The 17102-nt window shown below is 41.8% G+C and overlaps 2 protein-coding genes across 8 annotated transcripts in view; one reads left to right on the top strand and one right to left on the bottom strand.

Annotated features, from left to right (window-relative positions):
* Nucleotides 1-17102, top strand: part of GABRA5 (gamma-aminobutyric acid type A receptor subunit alpha5) — a 55918-nt gene that overhangs the window by 2730 nt on the left and 36086 nt on the right. For all 7 annotated transcript variants that reach the window (XM_056498812.1, XM_056498823.1, XM_056498832.1 and 4 more), the window contains 3 exons: nucleotides 6626-6747; nucleotides 8449-8516; nucleotides 8627-8847. In XM_056498812.1, coding sequence (XP_056354787.1) covers nucleotides 6626-6747; nucleotides 8449-8516; nucleotides 8627-8847 — 411 coding nt within the window. The remainder of the gene's footprint in view (nucleotides 1-6625; nucleotides 6748-8448; nucleotides 8517-8626; nucleotides 8848-17102) is intronic.
* Nucleotides 1-17102, bottom strand: part of GABRB3 (gamma-aminobutyric acid type A receptor subunit beta3) — a 196313-nt gene that overhangs the window by 151435 nt on the left and 27776 nt on the right. The window lies entirely within an intron of this gene.

Raw genomic sequence — 17102 nt, 5'->3', positions numbered from 1 at the left:
TTGTGACAGAATTTAAGAGGGCTTGCTTTAAGCTTGTCTTTACATTATTGTAGTTTGATAAAGTATTTCCACATTGAGAAAATCTTGGTGACTATAACTTTAAGTCCTTCTAGGTTGTTCGTTATCCCTGCAGAAGGCAGCACATTGCAATAGTTGAGTGTGACCTGCTTGGTGTGTGGGTCTTTTAAGTGTGTTTCTCCTCTAACAGAAGAATAGATAGATGAGGATGCAAAAAAACCCAAAACCAAATAACCCAAAACTTAGATGGTTTAACTCCTTTTTGATTCCAAAGCAAATACTGAATCAAAGTCCCAGGCAGAAATGAGTGTGACCTGTAACCTGGCAGATAACCAAAATGGGACAGTTAGAGGAAACTAGGACACTTGTTTTCTGCAAGTTAGTCAAAAAGCTTCTGTGCACTACAATGAGATCATAATGTAAATTCCCCCACCCCGCCCTCCTCGCCCCCCATTTCTGATCTAGTAATTTTAGTCCAGGCCTGCAGAGATAAGCAGCTCCAATTCACTGCACCATTCACACACTGCCTTAGGGCTGAATTTTGACCCTGCTCAAAAGACAGGATTCTCCAGTGCTTCTGCTTCAGAGGCAGAAGCAGTTTCAGAGTGTAATTTGCTAAGTGCTTTGGGACTGACTCTTCAGGACGGAGCACTACAATTAACATATAGGCTGCTGTATTAACTGCAGGAATCTAATACTGGTAACACTTGCTGTTGCTACTTGCTGTTGTTCTTCTTTATTAGCTTCATCCATGTTTCTACTGCACTGTTATATTGCAGTGAGTTTTGAAATGTGCTAGAAAAAAGTGATTGGTCAAAGGAGCACAAATTAAAAATCAAAATACTGTAGGACATTACGGATGAAGGCAGACATTTTTCTACAGTTCTCCATAGTTGTTCCATATTTATATTAAATCATAAATACAGTTTTTGCTGATATAGCCAAAGCCACCTTAGGGGATTTTGATGCATAATGCCTGGTAACATAAACAGAAGTTATGTATCTCAAGCTACTAGGCTACTTGAGAAATCTCAGCAAAAGACTCTGATTAATGTTTGACTTAAATGTGTAATGACTATTGAGAATTATCCACATTAGTAGGCAGTAGAGAAGGACTGTAGACATAATTGGTAGCAGCTATCTAAAGAAAAAATCACCGAATTAAAATTCAAAGATATAGATGAACCGAGAAGAGGTTTTGAAGTCCCCTCCCCTCCTGTTTTTGGTTTACCAGTTTTATGAATTTTCTTCTGCAGAAACAGTCCAGCACGAGTCAGAGCTTTTTCAAGCCTGCTTGAAATCAGCCTTGAGTTGTATATAATGCTCTAGCAAGTTAGGGTGTTTCACTTAAGCAATTCAAGGTACCTCACAATTGTCTCAGAAGGAAACATTGGTAATAAAGCTGGGGAATGGTTCAAAGTAAAATAAAACCATGAAGACTATTTTCAGGTGAGATTAAACACTGCTGGTGGGCCCTTGGGTCGCCCAGGTAGTGAGAGCCCAGTGAGGGTTGGTGCCATGTGTGGCTGCTTGCACACACATCTCCCTGCAATGAGGGAGCCCATGGTTGGCTCCAAGCTGGCCAGCTCTTACTCTGCAAGTCCCAGGCTGTCCATGGGGTCACGCTGGTGATGCACAGTCCTGGTGTGTTTGCATTGTGGACGTGCAATTTCAGAAATCTGAGCCAGAACCAGCAGGGCTGGACATTGTTCATGTACCCACGGTTTAGCTGCCATCTGCTAGTAATATTTATAATAGCAGAAGCACAGAGAGCAGAAGATCCCAATGATGTGTAGCCAACCCAGCATTTCTCTGTACACTCTGAAGAGTTCAGTCCGTGGTGTGTCTGTAGTTTCACATACTTCTTTTCCAGCTCAGCCCTTATTGCTAAGACCATAATCCTGCTATTTAGGCAAAACATACCTCTCCTTCAGGCTGTTATTTCAAGTTAGTCTCTGCAGCCCTAAGCAGTTAGTTCTGCTGGGATACCTCATTCCAAGTACTTGTGATGCTAGGGAGTTCTTCCTCATAGTTTTAAAGACTAATTTTGTAAGAATTATCATATCCTTATGCAGTCATACTTGTCTATTTATTTTTTTATTCTGTCTTCCTTTCATTCTCTGTATCACCAGGTAGTTTTTTTGCACCCATTAGACAATTTTAATAACTAGAAAACTAAATTGCTCTCTAGAACTGCTTGCAGGAGGCAGACAGGTATCAGTCAGTCTGAATGGCTTCAGCATCTCTGGCCTGCCAGCTGGCCAAAGAGCAGGAGTGTCCCTCAGGCCACCCAGCTCATACCTGGTGCAGGAGAAGCCGTGGCACCCAGTGAAGCTGCAGGTCAGTGACTGGGGAGCTGGGAGGTGTTTAATGACTTAAAGCAGTTCAGGACTTTGAAAAGGGCACGAGGATGTTGGAGGGGAGGACTGTAAGATGTCACCCTGTGAGAAACAGGCTTTCACTGCACTGCTCACAAATTGCATCTTCCTAGGAAGTAGTAAAACACTGCTCTTGCTAAATAAAAAAAATTAAATTATTTTTTAAGAATCTGAAAATGGTTTTAAAATGTCATCATTTTAGTCAGTCCTCTGTTCTGATCTGATGTGAGTTTTCAGTGCACAAATTCACAAAATCAACATTTTTAGATCTCATATGGAAGGGGTGGAAAGAAGCTAACTTAGAAAAGTAAATGTATTTCCTTTGATGTTTGGCCAGCTGGCTTTATCCAAAGGTTTGCCTTCTCCACTGCCTTACACAAACTCTTAATTTGTCTGATGTTCAGATATAATTGCAATCCTATTAAAGCAAGTTATTGGAAACACTACTCTTAAAATAGAGAGAATTAAAATTTATCTTTCAGTGGTAAAATACTCTTAAGTTATTTTTTCAGAAATTCTTATCTTTCTTTTTGAAAGAAGTTTTGGGAAAATCATTAAATATCTACCATACATTTTCCTCTTATTACAACTAAGCTATGAATAGTACCTGCCATGATTTTGACTAGATGGCAAGAAAGACAATGATGTTTAAAGTGGTAAATGATTAAGTCATCAGAAGAGGTAGCTGGGCATCTTTAGAGAGTTATTACATTTTACACTGATGGGCCCTTTCTGTGGCATCTGATTTTTTCAGTTACCCTGAAATTGCAATATTAAATAAATGTGATGAGAAGTATTCCTGGTTGGCTTAGTTTATGTTCAATAATGAGCTTTAAATGCAATTATCTCTGAATTTTCTTAGCATTTCCCTAAGACTCTTTTCGATGTTTATTTTTATCCCTAACTGCAAATTTCTGCTATGAAAACATTTTTCACTGCAGAGAGGCAATAATGTGCTTACCCACTAATATGTTGATAAAGCCTAATCCTTAGCTGTGTGAAAATAATTAGCTTAGGGTAGGTAGCACCTATTTCTCTCTAATCATTGAGCTATATAGTATCTAATATATGCACATAACTTTGCAAGTAGAGTTGACATGTCTTTTTACATGTCACGACAATCTCAGCCCAAAACATGCATTTCACCAGCGATCTCAATAACAGATATTAAACTCTAACTTTCTATTAAGAGAGAAAAAGTCACACTTACATAAGAGCAAACAGCAATCCATCTACAAATGCAACTTCCCATAGTACTGGCATTTCACAGAAATTCAGAATCAGATGCCATCTTTTTTGGGTGAAGTGATCTGCCAAATCTAAATTGGATTGCAGTTCTGCAGAAGTGCAGACTTTTTGCTAGTCTTCGCCATAGTTTCTGCAATTTTTTCCTCTATTAGTTAGCTTTTGTTGTGAAGAAATAAAAGTATGTCAGTATATGGGGTGTATGTACTATTCCTGTGAAAGTCGTGCATGGCTGAGATAGAAGGAACTAGCATCAATTACTCTCGTTAGATTGAGAGGAGCAGTTCAGAGAAGTAAGTATATTTTGTCCCATCCCCACAAAAATAGTTCAATGGAAATCCTCCCTCAGAGTTCAATTGGCTTTGAATTCAGCCATAAGCACTAAAAATAACAAGCTTTTTCAGGAGCAGAGAAAGTAGTGAAGCTTTGTGTCCTGTGCCCCAAGCACTGTATCTCTGCAATAATCCCAGCTCCACATTTGATATCCCTTATTCCTTTCTCCCATTGCAACACCTACATTTTACCTCTACTGTCCTTTTCTCCCAAGATCTTTCACAATGACCCTGCAAGTCTCCTCCATATCTCTTAATTGTCAGAGAAGAGGGGGGCTGGTCTTGCTGAGGCTGTTTCTGAGCTGCATGCATGCTGAGTGGCCCAGTCAGCGAGCCAGAGGGAATAGATGACTGCTAACCTCACATTTTTACCTAATGAGGCACTAATTTAGATTACACTCCCCTTGTCTAGTCACAGCTTCTCATGAAACTTGTAGGAATGAAATGAAGTTTGATCTCCCTGCTTCTTTGTCAGATGCAGTGGAAAATGAAAATGGGTTCCTACGCTGATGCGGTGTAGCAGGCAGACAGCGTGATGCATATCTCTTTCTTATGGAAAAGAAAAGATAAAATAGATGAGAAAAGTCGAAAATAGTATTCTAAGTGTACTGGATTTTCATGCTTTATACTAGGAATCTATCAAAGCATTAGTTGTGGTTGCCACATTTAAAGAAAGTCTCTAAGTTCTGTCTCCTGTTTGCTTTTGTTAGGCTGCTACTTGTGAATATTCACTTTTAAATAGTGAATCCCTTCAATTACAATTGACAAAAAAGTCAGTATTTTTCTGGAATGGTCCAGCCTGAAAACATATCTAATATTTCAGTTTGCATCTGCTGGATTAACTTTTTTCCCTTGTCTGCCACAGTTGCTCACTAGAGGTTATGGTCATACCATAGAAGACAGAATTAATTTGGTCTTTTGACCATGGAGATGAAAAATAGGGAAGATTTGTGGCCATACCTCCACCTGCAGCGAGGAGAGATCCTTGGTGGCCTTGGGCTCTGCAGGGTGGAGCTGCTGAGGGTTGCAGCAGTGCCATAAGAAACCTCCTCTACCAGGCATTTTCATGAGCTTTGGTGTCTCAGGGAATCACACCTGTGCTCCCTCAACCTGACCTTACTCCTGTGTCCTGAGAGGCTTTGCAATCCTTTTCTTTTCCAGCAGAAGCAAGCAAACTGTAAAGGGAATGAGCACAGGGCTGGGGGTCCCTGGGTCTGTGAGGGGATACATGGCTGAGAGCAGCTTGTTCTGAGCTAGGTCTGGTGTCACTAAAACTTCCAAATGCATTGCAGGGGTGTCAGTGAGGTCTCTTTAGTGGAAACCTTCTGCAGGTAAAACCAGGTTGAGGTCCCTTTGTCTTTCTTTGTAAGAGTCCTATTCCATTAGGTAAGGCAAACGTGCTACAAGCATTCTGCAAGGAAAGCTATTCAGAGAGATACTCTGAGCTTCTCCATTTATTTACTGATTTATTTCTCTGGGGACTGGTAGTAAATAAACATAGATTATTTTATTTATTTATTTATTTATTTATTTATTTATCTCTGGGTGACTGTCTCCCATGGAGTTCAGGTTGCTGAGTGTAAGCTGTTCCTGCCTGCTGGCAGGGTACAGTTCCTGATGGGGCCATGTGCCCTGTCACAGCTGGAGCCTTTGCTGGTGATCTCAGCAGAGGCTGAATCATGAATAAGCACCTAGTGTGAGCTGTCTTAAGAGATGCTCATTGCTGCAGGTGAAGCATGCTTGTGGATAATCTCCCATGTCTATTCTTTAGGTAAGCAAAAGCCTTAATAAGCAGGGGATTCTCCTAAGCGTCTTTAAATGAAAATCAAACAGATTTACAAATGCGAGTTGTTAGCTGTGCTGTGAGCAGCTTCCTAGGTCTGAGCCATGGATAAAATGATGAAATAAAAAATAGTTTGGAATAAAAACAAATCTGGCCCAAAAGATATGGAATGAGACCCACTACACATTGCTGTTATTTGCATACTACAAGGGAGAACTAATTTATGCAAAAGAGAGAGGAGGAGTGAAGAACTGTGTTTTCTGTACAGCAGTATGTTTTTCAGATACCCCAGTGACACCCCAGTGGGATTTTTGAATGTAGTGGGAGTTTGTTATCCTAAATAAGGTCACAGTTAATCCTTTGTTCTGGCAATAAATTATAGAAACTTTGAAAGTCAGAAGCTGTTTGGCATTTAAAGATTGAACAGCACCTTCAGGCATACTTGGAGGTGCATCCCCAGGCAAAACTGTGATTCTCATGTAGTTCCCAAGGAATGGTCAGCTAACCTGGGGAAACCAGGAACAGTTTTTGCCAGTGCTGTGGGCTGACCTTGCTCATGGCTTGGATGTAGCCATGCCAGCACTGGGGAGGTGGTGGGGCTGATGTGGGAAGGGGCAGCACAGACAAAGATCAAAGGGCTCAGGTATCCTGCATCCCAGGGTTTTACCTCCATGGCATGGGTCCTTCATTGGGTCCTCCTCCAGGGAGATCTATTTACAAGTTTCTATTAATGATGATATAAATGGCAGCAGCTCCCTGTGGCATTCAGGAGCAGCAGGAGAGGGCAGAACCTCAATGTTCCCTTGAGACTGAAGCCCCTTGAAACCAGCATGGCTTTTGACTCATTTCCTTTTGTTTGCATGCAACAGCTTTTCACAAACGCCAACACCATCAGTAAAAGAGGAGGCCAATGATAACATCACCATATTCACCAGGATCCTGGACGGTCTGCTGGACGGCTACGACAACAGGCTGCGCCCAGGGCTGGGAGGTAGGATAACGCCTTGGCTCGGCCACGTGGTGCCCCTCAAGTGGGTGTCTGCTCTTGGCCATGTGTGCTTGATTAGCTAAACTAAGTCCAGAAAGCAGATCTGTCTCCTAGCAATTGGGGCACAAAAAGTTGTGTTCTTTCAGTCAGGTCATCTGAGGTTGGCTTAGGAGAGCGTCTGTGATACATCTTTTTCTGTAATTGAATACAGTTTGGGTTTTGCTTTCTGGTACTTCCTAAGGTGAGCAAGGCATTATGCTAGCAGGATGTTGCAAGATTCCCTTACTGGTCAGCCTGTATAAAATTACGTTGGTAATATGTATCTCTTTTTAAAAACAGATCCCCAAACCATTTTTAGACAAGTACAGTAAATCTGTATTGATATGTCTTTTTGATAACCTCTACAGCAGCTATTTTAAAACTATAGCGTGTGAATAGTGGTTGCCATCCTAACCTTGTTGAGCCCTCCTTCAGCTCTCTTTCCCCCAGATTTCTCTCATTTTCTACCCATGTGTAAACCATCTGTTATGTTTCTTCCTGGCCCTTTTTTAATCTGGCTACCCCCACCCCTTCCTCTTGTGAGACCAACACATTGCTTTCATCCCTTTCTCTCCTTCTCCTCTCACTTTACACAGAGATGCTTGAAAATAGGGCTCGATGCTTTTTATCTTACATAACAAACTTCTGAAATTTCTGCCCTTAAATTAAATGAGACCTGGATTTGAAAAGATGCCAGAAGGACTTAGAGACTTGAGGGGAGAATTAATTTGACCTAACTTTGGACATCTCTGATAGATGTCTGAAATCAGGCAGATCACCCAAGCCAGCAGAGGGGAGTAGGTCCTTCCAAGATACACTGCATCTCGTCCTGTGGTAGGTATTGTGTAAATGCTGGCAACGAGCACTGGCAGCCCAGAAAGCAAATCACATACTGGGATGCATCAAAAGAAGAGTGGCCAGGAAGCTGAGGGAGGAGATTCTTCCCCTCTGCTTTTGTGAGTACTGTGTCCTGCTCTGGAATCCCAACATAAGAAGGACCTGTTGGAGCAGTCCAGAGGAGGTTACCAAGATGATGAGAAGGCTGGAGTACCTCTCCTGTGAAGACATGATGAGAGAAAGCTCTGGGGAGACCTTACAGAAACCTTCCATTGCCTCAAGGTGCTTAGAAGAAAGATGAGAGGGACCCTTTATGAGGGAGTGCAGTGATAGAATGAGGGGTAATGGTTTTAAACTGGAGGAGGGTAGATTTAGATTAGGTATTAGGAAGAAATTTTTTACCTGGAGGGTGGTGAGGCACTGGAACAGGTTTCCCAAAGAAGCTGTGGATACCCCATCCCTAGAAGTGATCATGGCCAGGTTGGATGGGTCTCTGAGCAATGTGATCTAGTCAAGGGTGTCCCTGCCCGTGGGGGTTGAAACTAGATGATCTTTAAAGTCTCTTGCAGCTCAAACCATTCTGTGTTTCTATGATCAAAACATGCCAGTCAGAGGAAAAGCACTCTTGAAGGGCCAGTTTCTTTCTAATTGTAAGAACAAAGCCTGGACTCCCAAAGGTCAACAGCTGCATATGATCCAGGATGAAATGTCTCCTCAAGCAATCTTTTGGGGAATTTTGAGTGACTCAGGAGTTAACAGAAAACAGCATTGCCAGTAGGTATTTGCATTTTAAAGCTATTGCTAATGCGAAGCCTATGTTTATTACAGAGAGAATAACTCAGGTGAAGACAGACATCTATGTTACCAGTTTTGGTCCTGTGTCAGACACAGAAATGGTAAGTTAGCTTGTGGCTGCCAGCTCGGTTGTATTTCCTTTGCTAAAGTCATTTTTGGAGCCATGCTTCCATTCGGATCCTGCAATACCCCGAGTGTTTCTTTGTGCCAGGAATACACCATTGACGTTTTTTTCCGACAAAGCTGGAAGGACGAAAGGCTGCGATTCAAAGGACCTATGCAGCGCCTCCCTCTCAACAACCTGCTGGCCAGCAAGATTTGGACCCCAGACACTTTCTTCCACAATGGCAAGAAGTCTATTGCTCACAACATGACAACCCCAAACAAACTCCTGCGCCTGGAGGATGATGGCACTCTGCTGTATACCATGAGGTAATAGCCAGGGTCGATTTCTTCTGATGCTGATTACTTGTGGGGAGCACCACTTTCTCCACTCCAGTAGAGCCATCTTTCACATACATTTGTGTGAATATCAAGAAAAATGGAAAATATAATTGTAGCCTTGAAGTACAAATTAATTGGTAGCTTCTGAATAGTGCTAGTGCTCAACTATTTCTTTTGATTAAATGGAGAGCATATTCTCAACAGATTTGATGATTCAGTTCAGTTTTTTATGAAGATCTGTTCTCTCTTACTGTTTGTGTTTGCCGCTGTAGTGCAGACTGCAGGAGAACAGTATCCAAGACCAGAAACTGAGACTTTTTTCTGGGGCAGTACATCTTGAACCCTTGGAGCTTTTGTTATATTGTTTTTATTAATTTGACTAATAGTGCTGAAAGGCAAATGGTCATAGGGATAAATGACATAAGCTAGCAGCACTCTAAAGCTGCTTTAGCAAGTACAATCCTGCAAACAAAGCTGGGACATTATATTACAGAGAAGCAAATGGATGTCTCAAATCTTCAGAGTTATACTGTTCTGATTTGAGTATCCTGCCAAGAATCATCATTGCATAACCTAGATAGAAGATATAACATCAATGATTTTAAGTGTCTGAAATTCTTTTCAGGACAAATCCCACATCAGTGTATGGCAATTTGCTCATTAAAGGTAATTAGCCTGCAGTAATTGAGACTGCTGTCCATCTTCAACGAGGTTCTCCAAGGCCATAGTCATATGGACAACTTGAAAAAGAGATAAAACAAGAAACCTACCAAGCAACAAAGGGTTATTCTGAACTTTCCATAAACAAGCCCAGAGTGCCTGGGACCCAGCAGAGTGCTCAGGAGCCTGAAGTTGGGCACTGAGGTGACTGAGTTTTCAGCAGGAAACCCCCAGCCATGTGTGGGAAGCCGAGTTCTGGTTGATGCTGTGTCCTGCTGTGGGACCTCACAGTCCTGCACACTGAGAGGGTGAGGCTCAAGAGGTTTATGCTTCTGTACACAGGGACCTGGAGCTTCCCAGGTTTTATTTCAGGTGTTTCAGACATGTTTCATTTTTTTGAGCCTAGTCTTAAATCCCTTCTTTTGGAAGGAAAAGGAGATACAGGGTATCCTTACGTATGTCCTTACAGCTTCAGACCATCCCAGTTGTAACTGCATTAGCACTAAAAAGACACAGGCATGATGGAAGTCATGTTTAAAAGAAGGAAAAACCATCCTAATTTTCTCTTTTACTATGTGTGTTGCTGTTCTTACTAGCCCCAAATTAGTGATCACCACAATAATAAACCAAAAAATATGAGGATGTATGGACACTCTTGAAAGTCCAAATAGCTATCAGAGAAACCTTACAAAAAAAAGTTAGTAATGCCAGCCTTAACACCAGTCACACTGCTGTATGGACTAAGTAAGTACCACTCCAGAGACTGCAGCAGTGGCAATTCCCAATTATCTGTAAATTACTTGTGTAAGTGAAGTCCAGATCAGACTCACATTCAGCCTGGAGCAAAACATTACATTGTGGGGAAGATTGCACAATTTCCATGCAAGCACTGTTTTTTGCAGTGTTAAACAAATGCAGTGAAGTTCTGATTCATGAGGTGAGGAGCCAAGCCATAGCAGCTAGCAGAGTGAGACCTGGGTGAACTAGACCTAGGTGAGCTCATCACTGAACCTGAGCTACTCCGTCAAGGTGTCTCTGGCACAGTATTGCCAGGTGCCACAGGCACCCCACTGAGGAAAAGCTCAGCATATGCAGCTGGAGAAAAATATGGATGTGACACAGACTTTTCTCATCATCCCACTCAGCTCCTTTTCCCTTGATTTTTTTGGGATGGATGATTTTGTAGAATACAGAAAGAACATAATGCTTTTGTAACCTGAAAAAACGTGCACCATAACTTTTTTGTTGTTAGAATACTGTCTGTGGAAATAAAATTTCTACTAACCATTTCTACTAACATATGTGATAAGAAATAGAGTGCAAAGCTTTTAAATCAGCTTGCTTTCTGCTGTTACAAGTAATAACTTTAAAGTCTATGCTCTTCTGCTCAAACATGAGTCAGGAGCCTGCTTTTATAAGACGCATGGAGCTATGCTCCTTCAGAAGCAGAGCCATTCTGTGCTGCAGGGTGGCTTGAGGATCCCATCCCAGCCTGTTCAGAGGTGACTGTGACAAGCAGCCAGCCCCTTCAGCTTCCTTGAGTGTCCTAACAAAGGTGACAGCTAGCAGAGTTACCTAGGATGGCTTTCCTTGGGAAGACAGACAGCACTGGGCTTTTTTGAGGGGGAGCTGCTTGTCTCAGTGGTGGTGCACGAAGGACTGAGTTTCAGCTGAGGCTTGAGCTCCAGTTCCTGTAGCTCCCATCAGGCTTACTCAGTTCTCAGGATCTGGGGATGTGTAGACAGCCCTCTGTTAGCTCTGCATTCTCCTCGTTTCCAAGGAGGAATTGCGAGCTTCCCAGACTGTACGTAGGAGTATTCTGTGTGGGGAGGATTGGACCCTCTGTCATTGACAGAGATGCCTGAATTGCTTTCGCTACCTTGCATCTGGCTGCCTGAATGAAGGGGAGGAAAGCAGCCAAGCCAATGCTGACCTTCCATCCTATTTCACTTCCAAATATACTAAATATGATCAGCTGAGCAGACTTCCAGCTTTAGCACTTGTCAGGACATACATTTCCATGACACACGTGCTTACTTACAAAGAAAGATGTACAGCTCTCACATTGCATTTGATGCTGTGTTGTCTGGGTCAGAAGTTGATGGGAAGTGTGTTGCTAGGGAAATCTGATAAATGTGCTTCTGTATACGTGTGGCATTAAAGCCCTTCTGTGTGAGTATAGGAAAACAACATGTCCTCTAGACAGATTTCACAGACAGCAGTGTTCTCTGTGGGGAATGACTTTATAATTCTGCTTGTCTTTCACTTGGGAGGACCTATTAGTTTTATTTCACTAATGTGATTTACGAATGATGCGCTCCTGAATGGAATGCTGCAAATTCTGTTTCTGCCCCTAGAGGGGAGTATTGTCTGTAGCTCCACTTTTAAATTTTTTACTATTTTTTTTTTTTTTAGTAAGAACACGGGTATAAAAAGCAGTAGAAAACATACTCCATATTTCACTAATATATATAGAAAATAGCTTTGTGAATGGAGGTAAAAATTAGGTTATTTCCTTTTAAACAATTAAATTATATTTAGTTTATCTTACCTGAGAAATAAATATTGTAAAAAGTATAGAATTCGTATATTCTGAAAAATTGGAACAGTGATTTAAGCAACATTTTCGGGCTAAGAAAAGAACCATCATGTTTCAGTGAGCTACATTTTTTTTTTTTTTGCTCAGTGGGAATTGGCTGCAAAGACAGAAGCTTGATAAACTTTGCTGTACAATGCCAGAAAAAAATGCTGTGAAGAAGCAAAAAAATTGTATGAAGTAGAACATGCTCACTAGAACTAAACTTTTGGACATAAATTAACTTTTCATCAGCAGTTTTTATGCATTTTAATGGTTTTCTATCAGCTTGTGGATAGTGAAAAATCTTTCTTGTGCAAGGGCACTCCTTAGAGCCCCATTCTCACTGCCAATTTTTTACCACTGGGACTTCCACGAATCTGATACAGTCTGAGATTTTAAATAGGACATAGTCATATATGTGAGGGCACACAAACAGGTTTTTCCCATGTTATTATGGCGACTCAAGGTTGCCAGAGAACCTGGGAGAGTTTACAGTAAAATCTGTCCCAATAATTTGCATGTGAATAATTTGCCAGCTGTAGAATGCAGATATTTTTCATCATGGTGTTAAAAAAAACCTCCAAAATTGTTAGTACAGCCCTTAAAGACTGTTAACTTTACTGCTGCAGAAAGAGATTTCCAGTTCATCAATGTGTGTCCACTTGATGGCAGCAAAACCACGCTGCTGGCTCTGCTGTGGTGCACACACAGGTTTACCTAGGCTGAAAATATTGATTCTTGCATTAGCACCTAACATTAAAATTGGATGTGCAAGTGAACACATGTCCTGGGTGCCTGTTAGCACAAATTCTGCTCTTCCATGAAGGGCTTGGATTAACAACCTAACCATTTTATGCTCTAGAGCTATTGATCATAAAACCAGCTGACCAGAAGATACGGTGCTGCTTTCAGGATTTTTAATAGGAAAGCCAGGGCTTGTTTGCTTGTGTGTTTGTTTGTTTGCTTGTTTTAAGGGAAAATTATTCTATGAGTAATGTGTGGGTTCTCAAGCTTGGACTTTGCCAGATATAGATTTGCTAGTGTGCCCCTGAGCGACAAGTGACCAGCAAATCTATTATTTAAAATGAATCCTCAGTTTTCCCTCAGCCAAATGTCTAGATGGGAACATTTCTGTTCAATATGAATGTGTTTTTACTTATTTATTATTTTTATCTTCAGAAAGGGATCTGTCAATGCTTTTTAGGAATATTGTATGAATATTACAAAACTAATTCGAAGCTATAAAGACATACAAATATGCATTTCTTTTCTCTGTCTTAGATTTCCTGCATTTTCTTTTTTTTCAAGCTTCAAACTGCCTGAAGCTGGAAGAAAAAAAAAAGCAATTTCTTTACATTGGGCTGAGTCTTGCAGAGTGATGAAAAACTGCCGTGGTGGCAAGGACTCTCAGCTGCTTTTTGTCAATTCAGATTTTGGCAGAGTGAGAGAAAATAGGTATGTGAAGTGAAGGGCAGCAGGATTCTTGTTTAAACACCAAGTCTCCTGGTTCCCATTGCTCTGTTGTGGTTACACATTGTCCCAGTTCTCAAAAGTTGTCCTTCAAGGAACCAAGATTTGTTGTTTGGAAAAATCCATAGCTGGAGTTACTCACAGGGAGAGAAAGGCATCAGAGGAGACTGAAGTGTAATACATTCAAAATGGGCCATTGTGACCTGTCCAAATATAGTCCCTATGTAGATTGTGTGACAATGGACTATTCTGCTGGCAATAAAAGTGGGCAGAGCCCCGCAGAGATCTCCATCACAGAGATGGGAACTCGCATAGCAAGGGCAGAATTGATTAAAAGACAAAACCAAACCAGAACCAGCATGTCCCTGGATGAGGGGGATGCTTGCTTGGACTTTGAGGAGCTACAAAAAGTACAACTTTAGTTCCAGGTCTGTGCTGAGCTCAGAGGCAGACCCAGCTTCCCTTTGGGGTTAGCTGGTACAATTTCTGACAGATTCCTTTGTGTTCCAGCTGCTTTTTAGGCATGAACCAGTAGGGCTGGCATGCATGGATGGGGTGACTGAAAGAACTTGGAAAGAAGCAGTGCCCTGAGAGGTGCCCCTCAGAGATGCTTTGGTGACTCTGTCTCTGCCCAATCTGCTGAATCTGGGGCCTTTGAAAGTACCTGTAGATGCTGAAGAATTGTTATGGCTCTGCTGTCTTGTTTTATTATTAGGGGAGGATAACTTTACTGTGGACTCCCTGGCCATTTCACTTAGACTGAAATTAATGTAATCATCTGCCTAATCAGAAATACCATCCTCTGAAGTATATTGTATTTGTGCTGAAACATCTGACTGTCAGTGAGCAATCTAAAATACACTGTAGTGTAATGCACCAGGCAAGGTGGTGGGATTCACCTAATTCTGTTAATCTGTAATGTTGGTGACTGCAGCTGATTCTCTTGGCTCAGATTTGCTCCCATGCAGGAGAGATAATTTCTTGCAAGTTAGAAGTCTACATTATTTCAGATGTCTTCTTTAACAGTGAAGTTAAAAGAGGCTTATTTCTCTCTGCTCACACTTTAGGGGTTTTTGTTGGTTTTTTGTTTTTTGGTTTTGTTTTTTTTTTCACAGTGGCAGACAAAGGAGTACAGGGTAACTGATATCTTTGTTTAGTCACATGAGTCCTTTATTTCCTTTGGTGTTTCCCACCTAGCCTGGAAATGTGCCAGCAACCTGAAGCTGTGGCATGTTCTGGCCAGCAGCTGGTCCTGTAGTTGTTTTGTGGAAGACTCACAATTTGCTCTCCATGCAACATAAAGCCCGAGGTTGTGCAAGTGTAGCACATCTGAGCACACATAAATTGGGTGGACAATTGCTTTTGTCTAGGTGGGTGTAGGAGGGAATATAGTGCACCTTATGAGGAGCTCAAGAAACAAATGTCACTCGGAGATTCAGCCCTTCCTTCTGAGGTTGAACTGTAACAAACAGGTGATTATGCTGTAGCAGATGCTAGCACTGGTGGTGGTATAAATAGCAAGCAGATGGTAAATTGAGGCCTGTTTAATGGCTATTTATGGTGTTAAACAGCTGAGGAGTCATAGGGCTCTTTTCCTGGAGCAGTGAAAGCCCACAGTCTGACCCTTTACCTGGCACTTCATGGCTGTATTGATCAGGAGCATGGAGTATTTCAGAAGCAAGGCAAAAAAGACCCAGATCCTGCTTGGATGGCTAAACAACCTTCTTCATGTGCCAATAAGGTACATACACATAGGAATCTGCATGTTTCCCTGTGAAAGACCTGCTCATCCCAATCACTGCTTCCCTCTTTTGCAAAGGTGGAGAGCGTTAGTGTTACACAAAAGGCAGGAGATTATGATGACGAGTGACCTTGGAGGTAGACCTGAGATGGATAAGAGAAAGCTGGGGTAAATGCAAGTGGTTGAACAGCAACTGTGGTTTTTTTGAGCTCTGGGTCTGAACTGTGGAAGAGAAAAAAAAGAGTTTAGTTCTGTGTTTTGGGTTGCCAGGTCATAATCCTTCCTGTCTACCCTGCCATGTTTGTGCATCCAAGTCTAGATGTGAGAGAGCCCAAATGGGCTGGTACTGCCCATCTAGTGGCTGCTCCTCCTCCTCATCCCTCCCCCACCCTTACTTTCTTAATCCAGATAATTTTTCTTAGTAGAAAATACTTTATGTCGTTTATGCCTGTATATAGAAATATCAAGGGTGTGTGAGCTGAGAGGAAGCAAAAGTAGTGCAGTGAAGTAGCCTTCATCCATGGAGGAACACATGCCATACTGATGGGCAGAAATGGAAAAGCAAAAGCCCTTTTGGACAGTTAGAAAACCTACACTGATAAAATTGCCTAGCAGGTGGTAGCAGAATGGGAGGATGGCTGCACCGTGCCCATCACAGTCCTTAGCCTTCATCATTCTCAGGCTGCACCAAGGGAGATATAGATTGGATATCAGGAAGAAGTTTTTCACAGAAAGAATAATAAAGTATTGGAATGCTTTGCCTGGGGAGGTGGTGGAGTCACCATCACTGGATGTATTTAAAAAAAGACTGGATGTGGCACTTGGTGCCATGGTCTAGTTGAGGTGTTAGAGCATGGGTTGGACTGATGATCTTGGAGGTCTCTTCCAACCTAGTGATTCTGTGATTTAGTGTGCTTTCTGTGCTCCCTTCTTTCTCCTGGACTTGGGTTTTCTTCCACTGAAAGCAAAGACTGTATGTGCAATTGACTGGCACCAGATATTGCTGTTGCTGGCTGATTCTGCCAGTAACTGGGATGGCCTCTCCTGAGAGCCAGAAAGAAGCTTATAGTTCATTGTTACTCAGCACTTCAAGCACCTCAAGTACTTACTGCAGTTAGCTCCTTGTTGAACATGCTGTCAAAAAGCCACAAAGATAAGGAGATTATAGTCAAAACATGTAGCATGGGCAGACTTGGGGAATGTGTGGCCTGGCAAAATGAACTGTGGGCTGGTTGAGATGTTGTTTCCCCTTTCACCTGCATCAATAACTGCATCAACTTCTCAGCATTGCTGGAGCTAGTTAGATTTTTGGGGTTTAGTTCAAGAATTCACTTAAAAAAGAAGGTGCTGCAGAGGAGAAGTTTGGAAGCCTTCTTCATGGGGTGCCAAAAGAGAATTCATCATGGATAAGGGACTGTAAAGAAAAGAAAGCTTGGAGAGGGTTTTCAGTGAAACTATCCAAGAGATGTGTGTGATAATCTGCAGAGCATTCAGAGCTGCATAGCCATTTTGATCTAAAGTTTCTTTAGGAAATAAAGTTTTTAGGAAGAGAACCTGAAGAAAGAATGGTCTGTCAAAAAGGTAGGGGGTTTTACTGCAACAGTTAATTTGAAAAAAACCCAGAGCTTTTCCCAACAAGTTCTACCTTGCTAATGGACTTCATTGGATTACTTGCAAGGTTGGATAAGCATAAACTCACTGCTTTATCCACTGGTTTTATGCACTTAAAAGAAGTACTGGAGAATGAAAGGTATTACCTCTACTATAAATGTCTCCTTTGTGAGTCTTTCTGTG

This window comes from Oenanthe melanoleuca, chromosome 1, assembly GCF_029582105.1.
Source record: "Oenanthe melanoleuca isolate GR-GAL-2019-014 chromosome 1, OMel1.0, whole genome shotgun sequence".
NCBI classification, from domain to species: domain Eukaryota; kingdom Metazoa; phylum Chordata; class Aves; order Passeriformes; family Muscicapidae; genus Oenanthe; species Oenanthe melanoleuca.
The sequence above is the reverse complement of the archived record's forward strand: the minus strand, read 5'-3'. Positions and strand labels throughout refer to the sequence as shown.